Genomic DNA, 23,665 nt, shown 5'->3' with positions numbered 1-23,665 from the left:
CCTCCAGAAACGGCCCGTGGACGTGATTCATCTCAACCTGAGAACTAGAAATCAGAGCCAGTGGTTGGTGGTTATCCCAGATAAGAGAGGGGTAAAACTAGTCTGAATTATGCACCTCCATCACCCAAATCAGTGACAGATTTCGCTTGAGAATGAGGTTCATTAAAAATAAGAATCAAGATTAACGAAGAGATGGGGAGCAAAGATCCAGACGAGAGCCATATGGGATGAGGAACAACAACAAAAAGATGGGAGAGAAGAGGGATACGGATTGCCTTGTGCCTGTGAAAAAAGAGTGAAGAGTGAGAGAGAGGCAGAGAATAGCTTTATCACGCTATGAAATCAAGTATAGGAATGAGCTGAATATATTGTGGAATATCATGAAGGTTTTTGACTCTATAACAGACTGCTGTTAGATCAAAAGGCAAACATTTGCATGATATACACTCAACTGCATCGACACGTCATTGAACTGCTTTTTGATGAAATTGTGCATTTATATATAGACGTTTAATCTTAAATCCTTGTACGTCACACATTCATTACAAAACAATCGTTAAGCAGACAAATGTGCACAGGTGCATGGGAAATGGTGCATTATTACAGTTGATAGTTTGGGTTGACAGTGATACTAGACTTGGAAAATTACACTCACTCAATGGATGGCCGCACACTGCCATCTAGTGGTGATGAGGAAAACAACAGCTTCTGCTGCAGTACTCAGGTTTGTCTGAAGTTATGCAAGTTATTGTAAGGAGTTGTGTGAAACAGATGAGACCAGAATGCAGTTGGCACTCTAAGTGATCAACATTTCAGACTTGGATTGTATCAGTGGACTAGACACCAGGTGGTGAACTCTTAGCTCTGAAGAGAGGAAACACAACATCAGAATTTAGCGAGTGCCAAAATTTGTCTTGAAGCCAAAGCCAGAATCCTCAAGAACAAGACGAACAACGAGGCTAATAACCAATGACCTTTCTGACTCCTCATTGGCCAAAAGCCTGTCAAGACCACACTATTTTGATTGGCTGTGTGTCCGACCACTGGGCCGCTCCGTGAGCTAAGTCGATGTCCACACATCCTCTTACAGCACCACAACCAGATGGTGAGCAGCACTGAAACCTTTTTGGCCTGCGGGTTAGAAGGGGAAAAAAGTCCACAAATCGTGGTGCTGTGGACTGACTGGCACCGTATGCTGCTGATTTGAGGAACAGTCACAGATAATGGATTAGAGAGACTGTGGGGGGGGCAGCTGTTAGACGCCACTCAACTCTCAGTGCCAAAGAGCTGCTGAGGAAAGCAGACACAGCTAAAGATGGAGTTCATTCAAATCAAACCTGGAGCTATGACACATTAATCTATTTCAGACATAGAGTTGAAGTCGGACGCTTACATACACCTTAGCCAAATACATTTAAACTCAGTTTTTCACAATTCCTTACATTTAATCCTTGTAAAAAAAAATCCCCGTCTTATGTCAGTTAGGATCACCACTTTATTTTAAGAATGTGAAATGTCAGAATAATAGTAGAGAGAATTATTTATTTCAGCTTTAATTTCTTTCATCACATTCCCAGTGGGTCAGAAGTTAACATACACTCAATTGCCTTTAAATTGTTTAACTTGGGTCAAACGTTTCAGGTAGCCTTCCACAATCTTCCCACAATAAGTTGGGTGCATTTTGGCCCATTCCTCCTGACAGAGCTGGTGTAACTGAGTCAGGTTTGCAGGCCTCCTTGCTCGCACATGTATTATCAGTTCTGGCCATGCATTTTCTATAGGATTGAGGTCAGGGCTTTGTGATGGTCACTCCAATACCTTGACTGTCCTTATGCCATTTTGCCACAACTGTAGAAGTATGCTTGGGGTCATTGTCCATTGGGAAGACCCATTTGCAACCAAGCATCAACTTCCTGACTGATGTTTTGAGATGTTGTTTCAATATATCCACAATTTTCCCCCCTCATGATGCCATCTATTTTGTGAAGTACACCAGTCCCTCCTGCAGCAATGCACCCCCACAACATGATGCTGCCACCCCCATTCTTCACGGTTGGGGTGGTGTTCTTCAGCTTGCAAGCCTCCCCCTTTTTCCTCCAAACATAACAATGGTCATCATGGTCAAACAGTTACATTTTTGTTTCATCAGACCAGAGGACATTTCTCCAAAAAGTACGATCTTTGTCCCCATGTGCAGTTGCAAACCGTAGTCTGGCTTTTTTATGGCCGTTTTGGAGTAGTGGCTTCTTCCTTGCTGAGCGGTTATGTCGATATAGGACTTGTTTTACTGTGGATATAGATAGTTTTGTACCTGTTTCCTCCAGCATCTTCACAAGGTCCTTTGCTGTTGTTCCGGGATTGATTTGCAATTTTCGCACCAAAGTACGTTCATCTCTAGGAGACAGAATGCATCTCCTTCCTGAGCAGTATGACGGCTGCATGGTCCCATGGTGTTTAGACTTGCGTACTATTGTTTGTACAGATGAACGTGGTACCTTCAGGCGTTTGGAAATTGCTCCCAAGGATGAACCAGACTTGTGGAGGTCTACCATTTTTCTTCTGAGGTCTTGGCTGATTTCTTTTGATTTTCCCATGATGTCAAGCAAAGAGGCACGGAGTTTGAAGGTAGGCCTTGAAATACACCCACAGGTACACCGCCAATTGACTCAAATTATGTCAATTAGCCTAGCAGAAGCTTCTAAAGCCATGACATAATTTTCTGGAATTTTCCAAGCTGTTTAAAAGGCACAGTCAACTTAGTGTATGTAAACTTCTGACCCACTGGAATTGTGATACAGTGAATTGTAAGTGAAATAATCTGTCTGTAAACAATTGTTGGAAAAATGACTTGTCATGTACGAAGTAGATATCCTAACAGAGTTGCCAAAACTATAGTTTGTTAACAAGAAATGTGTGTAGTGGTTGAAAAACAAGTTATAATGACTCCAACCTAAGTGTATGTAAACTTCCGACTTCAACTGTACAGGCAGAGTATGTACAACAACCGGACAGTTATCCTTAGAAATAAAAAAGAAAACTACATTTAGACAATGCTTACTAGTCCTATTCCCACTGCCCAGTAAGCTGTGACGTTGATCTCATTATGCCAACTGCATATCTTCAGAAAAAAAAACTGTAATTGCCAAGATGCCGCTGATCAATGCATAGACATGCCTGTCTCAGATGTAGAACAGGGAATCACATCAACTCTATTCATGACATTTCTATCTGCAACAATCCACAATGTTAACCTACTGAACATAGCAATGAACTCACCATCTCTTTGAACGCATTCTCTATGGCTCCCATCACCAGGCTCTCATGCTGGACCTTCTTCTCTGTGAAGAACCTGGTGGGAGGGGGGTGACTGGGGGAGCCGGGTGCCCCTGCGGCCCCCCGCAGTGAGGCGGTCCTGGTGATGCCCCTGTGGGTGGTGGGGGTGAGGTTGTGGTTGTTGGGCTCTTCCCCATGGATGATGGGGACCAGCTGGGCAGGGTTCCTCAGGACATCCAGGACCTCTCGGAGGTGTTCTATGATGTGGTGCTGGAGCAGCTTAGACGCCACCACTGCCGCCCCTGAGCCCGCATGGCCGTCAAACAGCCCCCAGTAGTGGAAGGTCAGTCCGGGCACTGCATCCTGGAAACACAAACGCACACATTTTGAAATGTCAAAAGATGGCACGCACAGGAGAAAAAGTAGAACATAAAAATGTTAATTTGGCTAATTGTGTAATCATTTACAATGTTATATATAGATATATAACTCAGCAAAAAAAGAAATGTCCCTTTTTCAAGATCCTGTCTTTCATAGGAAATTCGTAAAAATCCAAATAACTTCACAGATCTTCATTGTAAAGGGTTTAAACACTGTTTCCCATGCTTGTTCAATGAACCATAAACAACTAATGAACATGCACATGTGGAACGGTCGTTAAGACGCTAATAGCTTACAGACGGTAGGCAATTAAGGTCACAGTTATGAACACTTAGGACACTAAGAGGCCTTTCTACTGACTCCGAAAAACACCAAAAGAAAGATGCCCAGGGTCCCTGCTCAACTGCGTGAATGTGCCTTAGGCATGCTGCAAGGAGGCATGAGGACTGCAGATGTGGCCAGGGCAATACATTGCAATGTCCGTACTGTGAGATGCCTAAGACAGAGCTACAGGGAGACAGGACGGACAGCTGATCGTCCTCGCAGTGGCAGACCACGTGTAACAACACCTGCACAGGATCTGTACAGGATCGGAAAATCACACTTGCGGGACAGGTACAGGATGGCAACAACAACAACTGCCCGAGATACACCAGGAACGCACAATCCCTTCATCAGTGCTCAGACTGTCCGCAATAGGCTGAGAGAGGCTGGACTGAGGGCTTGTAGGCCTGTTGTAAGGAAACCGGCAACAACGTCGCCAATGGGCACAAACCCAGCGACGCTGGACCAGAAATGACTGGCAAAAATGTATCTTCAGTGACGAGTCGCGGTTTTGTCTCACCCGGGGTGATGGTCGGATTCACATTTATCGTAGAAGGAATGAGAGTTCCACCGAAGCCTGTACTCTGGAGCGGGATCGATTTGGAGGTTACACCAGCTCTGTCAGGAGGAATTCACCCAACTTATTGTGGGAAGCTTGTGGAAGGCTACAGACCAAGCAGTATGGCTTTGCCATGCTGGAGGCTCATCCTGACATGACCCTCCAGCATGACAAAGCCATACTGCTTGGTCTGTGCGTGATTTCCTGCAAGACAGGAATGTCAGTCTTTTGCCATGGCCAGCAAAGAGCCTGGATCTCAAGCCCATTGAGCGAGTCTGGGACCTGTTGGATCAGAGGGTGAGTGCGAGGGCCATTCCCCCCAGAAGAGAACTTGCAGGTGCCTTGAGAGTGGGGTAACATCTCACAGCAAGAACTGGCAAACCTGGAGCAGTCCAGGATGAGGAGATGTACTGCAGTACTTAATGCAGCTGTGGCCTCACCAGATACTGACTGTTACTTTTGATTTTGACCCCCCCTCCCCCTCCTCCCCCTTCGTTCAGGGACACATTATTCCATTTCTGTTAGACACATGTCTGTGGAACTTGTTTTGTTTATGTTGTTGAATCTTATGTTCCAACAAATATTTACACGTGTTAAGTTTGCTGAAAATAAAACGCAGTTGACAGTGAGAGGGACATTTCTTTTTTTAAGAATGTGAAATGTCAGAAAAATAGTAGAGAGAATGATTTATTTCAGCTTTTATTTATTTCATCACATTCTCAGTGGGTCAGAAGTTAACACACTCAATTAGTATTTGGTAGCATTGCCTTTAAATTGTTTAACTTGGGTCAAATGTTTTGAGTAGCCTTCCACAAGCTTCCCATAATAAGTTGGATGAATTCCTCTTGAAAGAGCTGGTGTAACTGTGTCAGGTTTGTAGGCCTCCTTGCTCGCACACGCTTTTTCAGTTCTGCCCACAAATGTTCTATTGGATTGAGGTCAGGGCTTTGTGATGGCCACATTAAAACCTTGACTTTGTTGTCCTTAAGCCATTTTGCCACAACTTTGGAAGTATGCTTGGGGTCATTGTCCATTTGGAAAACCCATTTACGACCAAGATTTAACTTGATGTTTTGAGATGCAAGCTGTTTAAAGGCACAGTCAACTTAGTGTATGTAAACTTCTGACCTACTGGAATTGTGATTCAGTGAATTCTATATGAAATAATCTGTCTGTAAACAATTGTTGGAAAAATTACTTGTGTCATGCACAAAGAAATGTCTTAACCAACTTGCCAAAGACATTTGTGGCGTGGTTGAAAAAAAAGAGTTTTAAATAACTCTAACCTAAGTGTATGTAAACTTCCAACTTCAACTGTGTATATATATCTGATCCAACCATAAATTCATACATTATGCCTCTGACCTGAGAGGATGGAAGTTCCATATGTAGCTAGATGTAGTAGGCGAATGTTAAGTAGCTGGCTAATCCTTGCCCATAAGAGGAAGTTAGGCTAGGGAGCAAGCATTTTAACCAGGTAGCCTAGGACAACAGAAACTAAAAGCGTGTACTGTATGACAGAGTCATAGACCATTTCAGCAACATGAAAGCGAAGATGGCGTTGGCGTTTCTCTACAAGTTTTTTGTTCTACTTACGAGCACACACACAATATAGTTTACGTTGATTGGAATAAATCGTTTTTGGGATAATTTAGTTGTCACTATTAGACTAAGCAAACGTGATTTGATCATGTTGAAGTTGAAATGATACTGGAACAGTGGAGGCAGCTCCTGTTTTCTTTGCCACTTGTGGTAACTCTCCGGTGTTCTAAGTCAATGGTTGTTTAGTTATCCGAAAATGTTGGAAACGTTAACTTCATTGACCATGCTGTACGTCATGTAACTGTTTATTACATGCACAATAAGTTTTGTCAACTCCACCGGACAGATGTTTCTCTCCACTTTAGTGATGAAACAAAGCTGTGGTTGAATTTATTTTACCACCGTATCTTGCAATTGTCTCAGCCTTAGGTTTATATATCACGGTGGAAAGGCATATGACCTAACAGGGTATAGAGCAAACAACGCAATTATCACAACATATGTTGTAATATGGCATGTTTCCCCCCGGCTTGGCTTCCCCAGTGATTGAACCCACACACCGCTACTGATGGTCAAGTGTGTTAACACTGGGCTAGAATAACAGTCTACCCTGTGTGTTAATGCTGGCCTAGAATAACAGGTCTACCCTGTGTGTTAATGCTGCCCTAGAATAACAGGTCTACCCTGTGTGTTAATGCTGGCCTAGAATAACAGGTCTACCCTGTGTGTTAATGCTGGGCTAGAATAACAGTCTACCCTGTGTGTTAATGCTGGCCTAGAATAACAGGTCTACCCTGTGTGTTAATGCTGGGCTAGAATAACAGGTATACCCTGTGTGTTAATGCTGGCCTAGAATAACAGGTCTACCCTGTGTATTAATGCTGGCCTAGAATAACAGGTCTACCCTGTGTGTTAATGCTGGCCTAGAATAACAGGTATACCCTGTGTGTTAATGCTGGGCTAGAATAACAGGTATACCCTGTGTGTTAATGCTGGGCTAGAATAACAGTCTACCCTGTGTGTTAATGCTGGGCTAGAATAACAGGTCTACCCTGTGTGTTAATGCTGGCCTAGAATAACAGGTCTACCCTGTGTGTTAATGCTGGCCTAGAATAACAGGTCTACCCTGTGTATTAATGCTGGCCTAGAATAACAGGTCTACCCTGTGTATTAATGCTGGCCTAGAATAACAGGTCTACCCTGTGTGTTAATGCTGGGCTAGAATAACAGTCTACCCTGTGTGTTAATGCTGGGCTGGAAGCGATCTCAAAACTGGATACACCACACCCTGCAGCTCTCTTCAGAACCAGGGTTAGTGAACACTGCTGTACATGGAAGACAGAGGACAGCAGCCTCAGCCTTGTTTACCAGGCTGGGTAAGAGACTATGGGCTCTATTTTAACAAACCTAACAAAACTGTCAATCTAAGTACTGGCGGTAGTGCTATACAGTGCCTTCGAAAAGTCCCCTTCACTTTTTCCACTTTACAGCCTACTTCTAAAATGTTTTTATATATATATATATATATATATATATATATATATATATATATATATATATTCCTCAATCTACACATCCATAATGACAACGTGAAAACAGGACTTGTAATGTATTAGAAAAAATTACTGAACTATCTTATTTCCATCCTGTAAGAATCCAGACCCTTTGCTATGAGACCCGAAATTGAGCTCAGGTGCATCCTGTTTCCACACATTCTTTTGGAGAGATTGGAAACCCAAATTGGTCTACACGGACAAGTTCTGGCCTGGTTTAGATCTTATCTGTCGGAAAGATATCAGTTTGTTTCTGAATGGTTTGTCCTCTGACAAATCAACTGTAAATTTCGGTGTTCCTCAAGGTTCCGTTTTAGGACCACTATTGTTTTCACTATATATATATATATATATATATATCATACCTCTTGGGGATGTCATTCGAAAACATAATGTTAACTTTCCATGCTATGCGGATGACACACAGCTGTACATTTCAATGAAACATGGTGAAGCCCCAAAATTGCCCTCGCTAGAAGCATGTGTTTCAGACATAAGGAAGTGGATGGCTGCAAACTTTCTACTTTTAAACTCGGACAAAACAGAGATGCTTGTTCTAGGTCCCAAGAAACAAAGAGATCTTCTGTTGAATCGGACAATTAATCTTAATGGTTGTACAGTCGTCTCAAATAAAACTGTGAAGGACCTCGGCGTTACTCTGGACCCTGATCTCTCTTTTGAAGAACATATCAAGACTGTTTCAAGGACAGCTTTTTTCCATCTACGTAACATTGCAAAAATCTGAAACTTTCTGTCCAAAAATGATGCAGAAAAATTAATCCATGCTTTTGTCACTTCTAGGTTAGACTAGTGCAATGCTCTACTTTCCGGCTACCCGGATAAAGCATTAAATAAACTTCAGTTAGTGCTAAATACGGCTGCTAGAATCCTGACTAGAACCAAAACATTTGATCATATTACTCCAGTGCTAGCCTCCCTACACTGGCTTCCTGTCAAGGCAAGGGCTGATTTCAAGGTTCTACTGCTAACCTACAAAGCATTACATGGGCTTGCTCCTACCTATCTCTCTGATTTGGTCCTGCCGTACATACCTACACGTACGCTACGGTCACAAGACGCAGGCCTCCTAGAATTTCTAAGCAAACAGCTGGAGGCTTTCTCCTACAGAGCTCCATTTTTATGGAATGGTCTGCCTACCCATGTGAGAGACACAGACTCGGTCTCAACCTTTAAGTCTTTACTGAAGACTCATCTCTTCATATGATTGAGTATAGTCTGGCCCAGGAGTGTGAAGGTGAACGGAAAGGCTCTGGAGCAACGAACCGCCCTTGCTGTCTCTGCCTGGCCGGTTCCCCTCTTTCCACTGGGATTCTCTGCCTCGAACCCTATTACAGGGGCTGAGTCACTGGCTTACTAGGGCTCTTTCATACTGTCCCTAGGAGGGGTGAGTCACTTGAGTGGGTTGAGTCACTGATGTGATCTTCCTGTCTGGGTTGGCGCCCCCCCTTGGGTTGTGCCGTGGCAGAGATCTTTGTGGGCTATACTCGGCCTTGTCTCAGGATGGTGGTTGAAGATATCCCTCTAGTGGTGTGGGGGTTATATCCTTCCTGTTTGGCCCTGTCCGGGGGTGTCCTCGGATGGGGCCACAGTGTCTCCTGACCCCTCCTGTCTCAGCCTCCAGTATTTATGCTGCAGTAGTTTATGTGTCAGTTTGTTATATCTGGAGGACTTCTCCCGTCCTATCCAGTGTCCTGTGTGAATTTAAGTATGCTCTCTCTAATTCTCTCTTTCTTTCTCTCGGAGGACCTGAGCCCTAGGACCATGCCTCAGGACTACCTGACATGAGGACTCCTTGCTGTCCCCAGTCCGCCTGGCCGTGCTAATGCTCCAGTTTCAACTGTTCTGCGTGTGATTATTATTATTTGACCATGCTGGTCATTTATGAACATTTGAACATCTTGGCCATGTTCTGTTATAATCTCCACCCAGCACAGCCAGAAGAGGACTGGCCACCCCACATAGCCTGGTTCCTCTCTAGGTTTCTTCCTAGGTTTTGGCCTTTTTAGGGAGTTTTTCCTAGCCACCGTGCTTCTACACCTGCATTGCTTGCTGTTTGGAGTTTTAGGCTGGGTTTCTGTACAGCACTTTGAGATATCAGCTGATGTACGAAGGGCTATATAAATACATTTGATTTGATTTTGATTTGATTTCCATTGATCATCCTTGAGATGTTTCTACAAGTTGATTAGAGTCCATCTGTGGTACATTTAATTGATTGGACATGATTTGTAAAGGCACACACCTGTGCATATAAAAAGGTCCCACAGTTGACAGTACATGTCAGAGTAAAACGCAAGCCATTAGGTTGAAGAAATTGTCCATAGAGCTCTGAGACAGGATTGTGTCGAGGAACAGCCCGCTTGGAGTTTGTCAAATGGCACCTAAAGACATAAGAAACAAGATGCTCTTGTCTGATGAAACCAAGATTGAACTCTTTGGCCAAGCATCACATCTGGAGGAAACTTGGCACCATTCCTATGGTGAAGCATGGTATGGGCAGAATCATGCCGTGGGGATGTTTTTCAGCGGCAGGGACTGGAAGACGGTCACGATCGAGGAAAAGATGAACGGAGCAAAGTACAGAGAGATCCTTGATGAAAACCTGCTCCAGAGCACTCAGGATCTCAGACTGGGGCAAAGGTTCACCTTCCAACAGGACAACAACCCTAACGGCACGACAAAACCTATTCCCCCCTCAGGAGACTGCAAAGATTCGGCATGGGTCCTCAGATCCTCAAAAGGTTCTACAGCTGCACCATCAAGAGCATCCTGACGAGTTGCATCACTGCCTGGTATGGTAACTGCCCGGCCTCCGACCGCAAGGCACTACAGAGGGTAGTGCGTAAGTCTGAATGTCCTTGAGTGGCCCAGCCAGAGCCAGGACTTGATCAAACATCTCTGAAGAGACCTGAAAATAGCTGTGCAGCAACGCTCCCCACTCAACCTGACAGAGCTTGAGAGGAGCTGCAGAGAAGAATGGGAGAAACTCCCCAAATAGAAGCTTGTAGCGTCATACCCAAGAAGACCTATGCCCATATTCCTCACTCCTACCCAACTCACTGCTGTCATGTTGACTTGTACCAGACTGTCTCTTCTCCTCCCATAGGATACCTGATGTCTGACAATAACATATATTTGTAGAAGGTAAATATCCTGCAATCCCCTCTCTCCTTCAGTGACATGAATAAAGGATATTTCATATTTTCAAACTCCAATTCCCATGTTAGTCCATTATAGTTCATTAAAACAGCTTACAGAAACAAAATAACATTTAGTCAAATCTTTGCTTGAAAGATTTGAAAGAACTTGAACCTGTTTGCAGCCCACGTTGTAAGTAATGCATGGCTTCAGTGTGGAAATATATACATGGCATTCACACTGATATAGGGGCAAGGCCTACCGTAAATTGCATTATGGCTGAGCACGGACATGCCAAACGTTGGTCAATAAACCAGATTAAATTCACCCCCCCCCCCCCCCCCCCCAAAAAAAAAATCTAATTCTAAACAAAACAACTTGCGGTAAATAGGTCAAAATAAACTTACAGGCACCATAATCGCTTCCTGTGGGCATATCATATTAAAATAACGCAGACTATGGAGGGTTTTACACACATCTAAACCTTTCACAGTAGCTGGACAAAGAACCAATATAAAAGACAAAAGGGAGAATGTCCACTCACCGTTATACTGCTCCTAAATATACATGTTTTATATACATATTGGAACCATCTTATAGATCGCATTCACACTTCTTCAGAAGTTGCATTACATGCGTGCCATGGACATTCTCGCCACAAAACCAGGACAGTGAATCATTCTAGTAAGTTTGGGTTTAATAAAATTCTATGAAAAACAAGCAAACAATAAATACATGTGAAATGTAATGATATAAAAATCGCCAGCATTAAAAAAAAGACACGACGCATTGCTGTTGAACCAGCCTTCGTTGTAGAAGGCCTAGGTTAAGGGTACACTACGGGAGGGCTTGGGTTTTAAAAATGTGAAATGGAAAACCAAAAATTGTTATGAGGTTCACCAGTATTCACGTCTCTCGTTTCATGATGGGCATTGGACACATGGGTCCTCAGATCCTCAAAAGGTTCTACAGCTGCACCATCAAGAGCATCCTGACGAGTTGCATCACTGCCTGGTATGGTAACTGCCTGGCCTCCGACCGCAAGGCACTACAGAGGGTAGTGGACGGAAAGACCCTTTACTCTCTACATCATGGAGGGGGTTTTAAGCACATCCAAAGCATGGCTAAAATAATGTAGGCCTGCCTACAATACATAGATTAAAAAGGAAGGTCTGCTCACTGTTTTGCTCCTCTAAACATTGATATTTTAATAAAGATTTGGTGATTAAGATTTATTTTCAAGCCGTCTCACAAGCCAAACACTTTATCAACAGTCTTGACTAGCCTACTTGATTACATTGGGCAGGACAAAAAAATAAAACAGCCTTCATTGAGAGGGGAGGCTATGCTTAGTTTTTAATCAAATAAAACATTTTAAAAAGTAGGGGGGAAAAGCGTCACAGCTAGACAGACTGTTTCCGTTGTAAAATTCATGCCATAACCAACTGTGTTACCGCTAAAACCAGCTTTTGGTTGGTCTTAAATATCCCTACCAGCACGGCCTAAAATTGTTTTTAAGGACACACCTCAAATATTTCCACCCCTCTCATCTGAGCGCAAGCCTGCTGATGTTAGACAGGTAAATTGCCAAACCTAGCATTAGGGCTGGAAAATGCCAGTGAGACAGTTTTTACATGACAAAATTGCAAACTAAAGTGCATTTGACTTTGGCGCCGCCATAACGCCAGACGAAAATAGAACCCTGTGACGGATGTGAGGCTGGGGAATAAGTGTTAGGTTGGTGACTACTAAAGTAGCTGAAAGGCAGTACTGTAGCCTACTAAGTACTGTAGCCTGACACTCGTTTACCAGGCTTATAGGCCGTGCTGGGGAACAGACTATGACTGATGTGAGGGAAGAGAAGAGTCGACGGGTCCTGATGTGATAGAATGGAGGGGGGGGGGGGGGGGGGGGCAAGGGGTTAAGGTCTGGAGTGGGGGGTACTCACAGCATCCTCCCTGAGCCCCAGTCCCTCTCCATTGGGCAGGGAGGACCTCCTCCGTGTGGTGGGGGTCATGTTGGTGGGGGTGGAGTTTCCCCCAGCACTCGGTCTCCTCCTCACCACCACCACCTCACAGCATGCCTGGTCCTCATTCACAAGGCTCTTCCCAGCATTGATAACCCTGTAGAGGGAGAGAAGAGCACAAGAATGTGAGGAGCAGAACCAGACACACTGTGGGAAAGGACACCCTACTACAGAATGTCCCAAACTCATCATTAAGCCTCGATTATTTGAATCAGCTGTGTATTGATATGGTAAAAAACTAAACATGCACCCCTCGAGTTTGAGAAACGCTGCCCTAACATATACAGTGCATACGGAAAGTATTCAGACCCCTTGATTTTTTCCACATTGTTACTTTACGGCCTTATTCTAAAATGGATTAAAGTGCTTGTTTTTCCTCATCAACCTACACACAATACCCCATAATAATAAAGCAAAAACAGGTTTAAAAACTGAAATATCACATTTATATAAGTATTCAGAACCTTTACTCAGTACTTTGTTGAAGAACCTTGGCAGAGATTACAGCGTCAAGTCTTCTTGGGTATGACGCTGCAAGCTTTGGCACACCTGTATTTGGAGAGTTTCTCCCATTCTTCTCTACAGATCCTCAAGCTCTGTCAGGTCTGCATAGCTATGTTCAGGTCTCTCCAGAGATGTTCAAATGAGTTCAAGTCCGTGCTCTGGCTGAGCCACTCAAGAACATTCAGAGACTTGCCCCGAAGCCACTCCTGCATTGTCACGGCTGTGTGCTTAGGATCGTTGTCCTGTTGGAAGGTGAACCTTCAACACAGTCTGTGGTCCTGAGCGCTCTGGAGCAGGTTTTCAGCAATGATCTCTCTGTACCTTTCTCCATTCATCTGTCCCTCAATCCTGACTACTCTCAGTCCCTGCCGCTGAAAAGCATCCCCACAGCATGATGCTGCCACCACCATACTTCACTGTAGGCATGGTGCCAGGTTTCCTCCAGACCTGAGGCTTGGCATTCAGGCCAGAGAGTTCAATCTTGGTTTCATCAGATCAGAGAATCATGTTTCTCATGGTTTGAGTGTCTTTAGGTGCCATTTTTCAAAACTCCAAGCATGCAGTCATGTGCCTTTTACTGAGGAGTGGCTTCCGCCGCGCCACTCTACCATAAAGGCCTGATTGGTGGAGTGCTGCAGAGACGGTGTCCTTGTGGAAGGTTCTCACAGAGCAACTCTGGAGCTCTCTCTCAGAGTGACCATTGGGATCTTGGTCACCTCCCTGACCAAGGCCCTTCTCCCCCGATTGCTCTAGGAAGAGTCTTGGTGGTTCTAAACATCATCCATTTAAGAATGATGGAGGCCACTGTGTTCTTGGGGAACTTCAATGCTGCAGACATTTTTTGGTATCCTTCCCCAGATCTGTGCCTCGCTTCAAGAAAAAAAATATATATATATATTAATGCGATAGACCATGTGACTGGACAGGAAATAGAAAGTCTCAACTGAATGTTAAATGTGCTTCCTGTCAGGCATTTTAATTGTCTACTTGTTGAATGTTTGTGAAGTATTGATTTGTGGTTGTTTGTAATGTCTGGATATGGATATGGACCCCAGGAAGATTAGCTAGCATTACAGCATTAGCTAATGGCGATCCTAATAAAAATGGAGCACTACGGAAAATTCCTTCGATCTAATAGCACGGTTTTTGCACTGACAACTGTGGGACCTTATATAGACTGGTGTGTGCCTTTCCAAATCATGTCCAATTGAATTTACCACAGGTGGACTCTAAGTTGTAGAAACATCAAGGATGTTCAATGGAAACAGGATGCACCGGAGCTCAATTGAGTCTCATAGCAAAAGGTCTAAATACTTAAAGTATTAGTTTTTTTATTTTTAATGAATTTGCAAACATTTCTAAAAACCTTTTTTCGTTTTGTTATTATGGGGTATTGCGTGTAGATTGAAAAAAAATGTTTTTTTAATCCATTTTAGAATAAGGCTGTAACATAACAAAATGTGGAAAATACTTTCCAAATGCATTGTACATATACAAGACCTGGTCAAATAATTTCCCTCGTACATGAAGGACTGGGCCGCAGGGAAATCTGAACTAATGGATACATTTGGTCTGCTTTTGTTCAGTCTAGACTCCAGTGTCACAAAATACGAACATTTATTTTTCACATGCACTAGCCTCGGCTTCCATTGCAAATGGCAATGAAAACATTCATGCCAGGGTATGTACATTAGTTGTTACATAATCTGTACTTGAGGGTTTGTTATAAGGAACTGACTGATAGGAGAGACAAAGCAGGGTTCCACTCTCTAGTCTCCAGCGGAGTACAGACACACTGGAGAGAACAGGACATTGGCAGGAAGAGAAGCTGAAATTCACACAGTCAGATCACTGATAATTGATCTCCTTGTATGCTTTTACAAAATGGGTGATTTCCCAGGACCCTATAGACTCAAATCATAGATTTACCATAGATTTGCAGTGGGGCAAAAAAAGTATTTGGTCAGCCACCAAGTTGTGCAAGTTCTCCCACTTAAAAAGATGAGAGGCCTGTAATTTTCATCATATGTACACTTCAACTATGACAGACAAAATTAGAAGAAAAAAAATCCAGAAAATCACATTGTAGGATTTTGAAATGAATTTATTTGCAAATTATGGTGGAAAATAAGTATTTGGTCACCTACAAACAAGCAAGGTTTCTGGCTCTCACAGACTTGTAACTTCTTCTTTAAGAGGCTCCTCTGTCCTCCACCGGATTTTTTTTTTCAAATTTTGTCTGTCATAGTTGAAGTGTACCTATGATGAAAATTACAGGCCTCTCATCTTAAGTGGGAGAACTTGCACAATTGGTGGCTGACTAAATATTTTTTGCCCCACTCTACCTGTAGTAAAGTGATAGTGCTCCAATTAACTGTTTTCATTGGTAAGCACTGGTGCGCTACCAATTTAAAAAGGTGAAGAGCACCAAACAGTATAGGAGTAAGAGACTAGGCTTAAAATATTAATCCTACCTCTGAAACAAATATCCTATCTATCCAATTCCTTTATTTCAGTGCCATTTTAAACCATACTGGGCAAGTTACCAGGTTGTTAGAGCCCATGATACTAGGTTAGAATAGCTAAATTGGTGAGCAGAGCTTGACTCAATGGTTTAATTATTGTATGGGCCATATACAGTGTAGGGTTTAAGTGTTTGCTAAATTACCATACACCTGTTCCACATTGAAACTCACCCAACACCTTCATCAAAGTGACACTGGTCTGATACTTGTAATAACAGGCCTAACCTTTCATTAGTCTGAAAATCAGATTAACCAGAAACTGTCCTATTGTCAGACAGACATGTTTGGCATTGCACTGACATCCACCTCAGCAGAGTTTCCCATAAAGGAATAGAGAAGATACGGTAATGAATGATACCTTTGTGTTTGAACCCAGACTGTCTGAGCCGGAGTCGGAACCCCGACCACAACAAGTGTTACACTTGAGCGTTCAGAAGTCTTTCATCTCTGATCTGAGCGGAATGGGCAACCATGCACTGGCCTAAGAGATGAAGAGTTTCAAGTTTATTCGCCACGTGCACAGGATACAACAGGTGTAAAACAGTAGTGACATTTTTACTTTAAGAGCTCTTTCCCCAACAATGCAAAGATAATAATAATAAGATTAAAAGAAACATGAGAATGCAAGTATACAAACAGGTCAGTGCCAGTTCTTTATGCAATGTGCAGGGATACTGGAGAGGTTGAGGTGGGTTTATACATAACAATACAAATAAACTGGCAGTAGGATATACAAATAAACAGGGCTGAAAAGAGACTGGTAACAAATATTGGTAACAAATATAAATATTCATGGTAATATAGTAAATGATAATATACAGTGCCTTGCGAAAGTATTCGGCCCCCTTGAACTTTGCGACCTTTTGCCACATTTCAGGCTTCAAACAAAGATATAAAACTGTATTTTTTTGTGAAGAATCAACAACAAGTGGGACACAATCATGAAGTGGAACGACATTTATTGGATATTTCAAACTTTTTTTACAAAATTGGGCGTGCAAAATTATTCAGCCCCTTTACTTTCAGTGCAGCAAACTCTCTCCAGAAGTTCAGTGAGGATCTCTGAATGATCCAATGTTGACCTAAATGACTAATGATGATAAATGCAATCCACCTGTGTGTAATCAAGTCTCCGTATAAATGCACCTGCACTGTGATAGTCTCAGAGGTCCGTTAAAAGCGCAGAGAGCATCATGAAGAACAAGGAACACACCAGGCAGGTCCGAGATACTGTTGTGAAGAAGTTTAAAGCCGGATTTGGATACAAAAAGATTTCCCAAGCTTTAAACATCCCAAGGAGCACTGTGCAAGCGATACTATTGAAATGGAAGGAGTATCAGACCACTGCAAATCTACCAAGACCTGGCCGTCCCTCTAAACTTTCAGCTCATACAAGGAGAAGACTGATCAGAGATGCAGCCAAGAGGCCCATGATCACTCTGGATGAACTGCAGAGATCTACAGCTGAGGTGGGAGACTCTGTCCATAGGACAACAATCAGTCGTATATTGCACAAATCTGGCCTTTATGGAAGAGTGGCAAGAAGAAAGCCATTTCTTAAAGATATCCATAAAAAGTGTTGTTTAAAGTTTGCCACAAGCCACCTGGGAGACACACCAAACATGTGGAAGATTGTGCTCTGGTCAGATGAAACCAAAATTGAACTTTTTGGCAACAATGCAAAACGTTATGTTTGGCGTAAAAGCAACACAGCTCATCACCCTGAACACAGCATCCCCACTGTCAAACATGGTGGTGGCAGCATCATGGTTTGGGCCTGCTTTTCTTCAGCAGGGACAGGGAAGATGGTTAAAATTGATGGGAAGATGGATGGAGCCAAATACAGGACCATTCTGGAATAAAACCTGATGGAGTCTGCAAAAGACCTGAGACTGGGACGGAGATTTGTCTTCCAACAAGACAATGATCCAAAACATAAAGCAAAATCTACAATGGAATGGTTCAAAAATAAACATATCCAGGTGTTAGAATGGTCAAGTCAAAGTCCAGACCTGAATCCAATCGAGAATCTGTGGAAAGAACTGAAAACTGCTGTTCACAAATGCTCTCCATCCAACCTCACTGAGCTCGAGCTGTTTTGCAAGGAGGAATGGGAAAAAAATTCAGTCTCTCGATGTGCAAAACTGATAGAGACATACCCCAAGCGACTTACAGCTGTAATCGCAGCAAAAGGTGGCACTACAAAGTATTAACTTAAGGGGGCTGAATAATTTTGCATGCCCAATTTTTCAGTTTTTTATTTGTTAAAAAAGTTTGAAATATCCAATAAATGTCGTTCCACTTCATGATTGTGTCCCACTTGTTGTTGATTCTTCACAAAAAAATACAGTTTTATATCTTTATGTTTGAAGCCTGAAATGTGGCAAAAGGTCGCAAAGTTCAAGGGGGCCGAATACTTTCGCAAGGCACTGTATACACTACCAGTCCAAAGTTTTAGAACACTTACTTAATCAAGCATTTTCTTTATTTTTTAGTATTTTCTACATTGTAGAATAATAGTGAAGACATCAAAACTATTAAATAACACATATGGAATCATGTAGTAAGCAAAAAAAAGTGTTTAACAAATCAAAATAGTTTAGATTCTTGCCATTCTTTGCCTTGATGACAGCTTTGCACACTTGGCATTCTCTCAACCAGCTTCACCTGGAATGCTTTTCCAACAGTCTTGAAAGAGTTCCCACATATGCTGAGCACTTGTTGGTTGCTTTCCCTTCACTCTGCGGTCCAACTCATCCCAAACCATCTCAATTGGGTTGAGGTCGAGGGATTGTGGAGGCCAGGTCATCTGATGCAGCACTCCATCACTCTCCTTCTTGTTCAAATAGCCCTTACACAGCCTGGAGGTGTGTTGGGTCATTGTCCTGTTGAAAAACAAATGATAGTGGGACTAAGTCCAAACCAGGTGGGATGGCGTATCGCTGCAGAATGCTGTGGTAGTTATGCTGGTTAAGTGTGCCTTGAATCCTAAATAAATCACAGACAGTGTCACAAGCAAAGCACAACCACACCATATATTTTGATTTGTTAAACACGTTTTGGTTACTACATGATTCCATGTGTGTTATTTCATAGTTTAGATGTCTTCACTATTATTCTACAATGTAGAAAATAGTACAAATAAAGAAAGAAAAAAAACGCTTGAATGAGTAGGTGTCATAAAACCTTTTGACAAGTAGCGTACATGTAAACAGGCTTAATAGTGACCAGTAGCAGGATAAATAGTTAATAATGAATGGTAATGGCAATCAATAATCATTGGACAGCAGCGTAATGGTAGGAATACATCTAACCAATATTAATTTTAGCATCAGTGTAGGTTGTCTCTGAGTGGGTAGAGACCTGTAGATGGGTAAGGTAGAGCCAGTCAGTGTGGATAGACTGTAGGAGAGGGAGAGCAATAGTTGTTAGCCATTTAACAGCCTTATGGCCAGGGGAAACAAACTATTTAGGTGTCTGTTGGTCTGAGCCTTGGCCCTTATGCACCGGTACCGCCTGCCGGACAGGAGCATGGAGAACAGCCTCTTGTTAGGTGGCGCCGGAGAAGATGGCTGACGTTTTACGAGCTCCTAACAGATTATGTTTTTATGTTTGCTTTTTTTGTGTGATGTTTGTAACTTATTTTAAACATTAGGTTGCTGCTACCATCACTTATGGCCGATAAATAACTTCTGGACAGCGATTACTCACCACAAACTGGCAGAAGCTTTTTTTTCCATTAACGAGTCTGACGAGCCTGACGTGAACGACATACTCTTTTCCCGCGAACAGGCCCAAATCCCCATCATTTTGCTTCAAGACTTCTGAGAATTCGTAGGCGATCGAATGAATCCCCCTCCTTCCATTCTACTAGCTAACGTGTAATCATTGGGAAATAAAATTGACGACCTACAAGGAAGATTAAACTACCAAAAGGACATTCAAAACTGTAATATCTTATGCTTCACGGAGTCGTGGCTGAACGACGACATTATCAACATAGAATAAGCTGGCTGGTTATACGATGTATCGGCAGGATAGAACAGCGGAGTCTGGTAAGCCAAGGGGTGGTGGACAATGCATATGTAAACAACAGCTGGTGCATGATATCTAAGGAAGTCTCGAGGTTTTGCTCGCCTGAGTTAGACTATCTCATGATAAGCTGTAGAACACACTACCTAGAGAGTCATCTGCATTTTTAGTAGCTGTCTACATACCACCACAGACCGATGCTGGCACTAAAGACTGCACTCAATGAGCTGTATTCCGCCGTAAGCAAACAGGAAAATGCTCATCCAGAGGTGGCGCTCGTAGTGGCCAGGGACTTTAATGCAGGGAAACTTAAATCTGTTTTTACACATTTCTATCAGCATGTTAAAATGTGCAACCATTGGGGAAAAAATCTCTCGACCACCTTTACTCCACACACAGAGACGCGTACAAAACTCTCCCTCGGCTTCCATTTGGCAAATCTGACCACAATTATATCCTCCTGATACCTGCTTACAAGCAAAAATTAAAGCAGGAAGCACCAGTGACTCGGGCAATAAAAAAAGTGGTCAGATGAAGCAGATGCTAAGCTTCAGGACTGTTTCGCTAGCACAGAATGGAATAAGTTCCAGGATTCTTATGATGGCATTGAGGAGTACACCACATCAGTCATTGGCTTCTTCAATAAGTGCATCGATGACGTCGTCCCTACAGTGACAATACGTACATATCCCAACCAGATGCCATATTCGACGTATACAATATTTTCTTGGCTTTTATTTTGAGGTATTTTGTAATGATATCTTTGGTATACATTACTTGTGTATATTGTGAATGATGGGATTGAAATGCTTTTGGCAACATCCGCACTGAGCTAAAAGGCTGCAGCTTTCAAGGAGAGGAACTCTAACCCGGAAGCTTTTAAGAAATCCCGCTATGCCCTCTGACAAACCATCAAACAGGCAAAGCATCAACACAGGACTAAGATAGTCGTACTACACCAGCTCTGACGCTCGTTGGATGTGGAAGGGTCTGTAAACCATTACAGCCTACAAAAGGCAAGCACAGCCGAGAGATGCCCAGTGACACGAGCCTACAAGACTGTCTAAAACAACTTATATGCTCACTTCGAGGCAAATAACACTAAAACATGCATGAGAGCACCAGCTGTTCCGGAGGATTTTGTGATCACCCTCTACGCAGTCGATGTGAGTAAGACCTTTAAACAGATCAACATTCACAAGGCCGCAAGGCCAGACGGATTACCAGGATGTGTACTGTAAGCATTCGCTGACCAACTGGCAAGTGTCTTCACTGACATTTTCAACCTCTCCCTGTACGAGTCTAATACCAACATATTTTAAGCAGACCACCATAATGCCTGTGCCCACGAACACTAAGGTAACCTGCCTAAATGACTACCGACCCATTGCACTCACATTTGCAGCCATGAAGTGCTTTGAAAGGCTGCTCATGGCTCACAACACCATTATCCCACAAACCCTAGACCCACTCCCATTTGCATACCGCCCTAACAAATCCACAGATGATGCAATCTCTATTGCACTCCCCACTGCCCTTTCCAACCTGGATAAAAGGAACACCTATGTGAGAATTTTATTCATTGACTATAGCTCAGCGTTCAACACAATAGTTCCCTCAAAAGCTCATCAATAGCTAAGGACCTTGGGACTAAACACCTCCCTCTGCAACTCGATCCTGGACTTCTTGATGGGCCACCACCAGGTGGTAAGGGTAGGTAACACATCCGCCACGCTGATCCTCAACACAGGGGCCCCTCGGGGCTGCGTGCTCAGTCCCCTCCTGTACTCCCTGTTTACTCACGACTGCATGGGCAGGCACGACTCCAACACCATCATTAAGTTTGCCGATGAAACAACAGTGATCACCAACAACGATGAGACAGCCTATAGGGAGGAGGTCAGAGACCTATCCGTGTGGTGCCAGGACATCAACCTCTCCCTCGACGTGATCAAGACAAAGGAGACGATTGTGGACAACAGGAAAAGGAGTACCGAGCATGCCCCCATTCTCATTGACAGGGCTGTAGTGGAGCAGATTGAGAGCTTTAAGTTCCTTGGTGTCCACATCACCAACAAACAAACACATTTTTTATTTAACTAGGCAAGTCAGTTAAGAACAAACTCTTACATACAATGACAGCCTACCGGGGAAGAGTGGGCTAACTGCTTTGTTCAGGGGCAGAATGATAGATGTTTACCTTGTCAGCTCGGGGATTCGATCCAGCAACCTTTCGGTTACTGGCCCAAAGCTCTAACCACCAGGCTACCTGCATTTGGAAAGATCTGTGTCCTTTCACACCAATCACACCAAGACAGTCGTGAAGAAGGTACGACAAAACATTTTCCCCCTCAGGAGACTGAAAAAATTTGGCATGGGTCCTCAGATCCTCAAAAGGTTCTACAGCTGCACCACGGAGAGCATCACTGCCTGGTATGGCAACTGCTCGGACTCCGACCGCAAGGCTCTACAGAGGTAGTGCGTACGGCCCGATACATCACCAGGGCCAAGCTTCCTGCAATCCAGGACCTCTATACCAGGTGGTGTCAGAGGAAGGCCCTAGAAATTGTCAAAGACCCCAGCCACCCTAGTCAGACTGTTCTCTCTGCTACTACACGGCAAGTGGTACCGGAGCACCAAGGCTAGGTCCAAGATGCTTCTAAACAGCTTCTACCCCCAAGCCATAACACTCCTGAACATCTTATCAAATGGCTACTCTGACAATTTGCATTACTCCCCCTCCCTTCTTTTACACCATTGCTATTCTGTTATCTATGCATAGCTACTTTAATAACTCTACCTACATATATTCTCTACCTATATTACATTAATTACCTCGACTGGCCGGTGCCCCCGCACATTGGCTCTGTACCGGTACCGCCTGTATATAGTCTCGCTATTGTTATTTTATTGCTGCTCTTTAAACTACTTGTTACTTTTATTTCTTATTCCTATTTTTTAAACTGCATTGTTGGTTAGAGGCTTGTAAGTAAGCATTTCACTGTAACTGTATTTCTGTATTTCTTCTTCACATGTTGGCACATGTGACTAATACAATTTGACGTCTCGGGTGGCTGGAGTCTTTGGTAATTTTTCAGGCCTTTCTCAGACACTGCCTGGCATGCGATTGTTGCATTTGGTTTGTTACCTCGTTCCACTTCCTCTACATTTGGGCCTCACTTGCTCTGTCTGACCTTAATAGATTCGAATGCATTTGGGACCGTCAGTGTCCTTTTGCTTGGTCCTAATAACGGGACAGTGGATCTGTTCCAATATCCACACTAGCACTTAGAAACAAGTCAATGTATTAGCCACTGCTAAGTGGTGCGCTAGTGCGGATATGGGAACGTAGCCAGTGATGCTCGGGCCGTGACAGTTAGGCAGTAGAATACTACAACCAATGTGCATTATTGTGCAATCACAGTCATTGTCAGAAGCCAGCCAACACAGTGCAGAGAAGAGCATGTCACCAGCCCTCAAGCTGAAATTTGCATCTGAGGAGAAGTATGATTCTCTCATCACCAGTAATCTCACCTCACAAGCAGACATGGATCATTAATCAGAATAGACATATCTTACTAGACCCTTGTTATAGACGCGGTAAAGATGCCAATGGAAAGTAGACCGTGGGGGATAGAAGGAGGATGCCAGATTAGGGTTGGGTGGAATCCAGATTTTCATACCGTCCTTCTCTCATCCCTTGATTTACGGTATTACCAGTTTAGTACACAAGGGGGCTCCCCCCAAAAGATCTAACGCCTATTGGGTGTCTGTTGCATGAAACTAA

General features: G+C 43.3%; 1 protein-coding gene across 2 annotated transcripts in view; it reads right to left on the bottom strand.

Annotated features, from left to right (window-relative positions):
- Positions 1-23,665, bottom strand: part of LOC109867450 (protein phosphatase 1H-like) — a 59,513-nt gene that overhangs the window by 29,735 nt on the left and 6,113 nt on the right. Inside the window, exons 1-3 of one of the 2 annotated variants that reach the window (XM_031801876.1) lie at positions 16,205-16,699; positions 12,740-12,914; positions 3,277-3,636 (exon numbers count right to left, since the gene is read on the bottom strand). In XM_031801876.1, the coding sequence (XP_031657736.1) occupies positions 3,277-3,636; positions 12,740-12,808 (429 nt within the window). In that variant the 5' untranslated portion in view covers positions 12,809-12,914; positions 16,205-16,699. Of the gene's footprint in view, positions 1-3,276; positions 3,637-12,739; positions 12,915-16,204; positions 16,700-23,665 lie in introns of those variants that run through there. The other variant, XM_020456617.2, reaches the window with a different exon arrangement.

Source organism: Oncorhynchus kisutch, linkage group LG22 (genome assembly GCF_002021735.2).
Source record: "Oncorhynchus kisutch isolate 150728-3 linkage group LG22, Okis_V2, whole genome shotgun sequence".
NCBI classification, from domain to species: domain Eukaryota; kingdom Metazoa; phylum Chordata; class Actinopteri; order Salmoniformes; family Salmonidae; genus Oncorhynchus; species Oncorhynchus kisutch.
The sequence above is the reverse complement of the archived record's forward strand: the minus strand, read 5'-3'. Positions and strand labels throughout refer to the sequence as shown.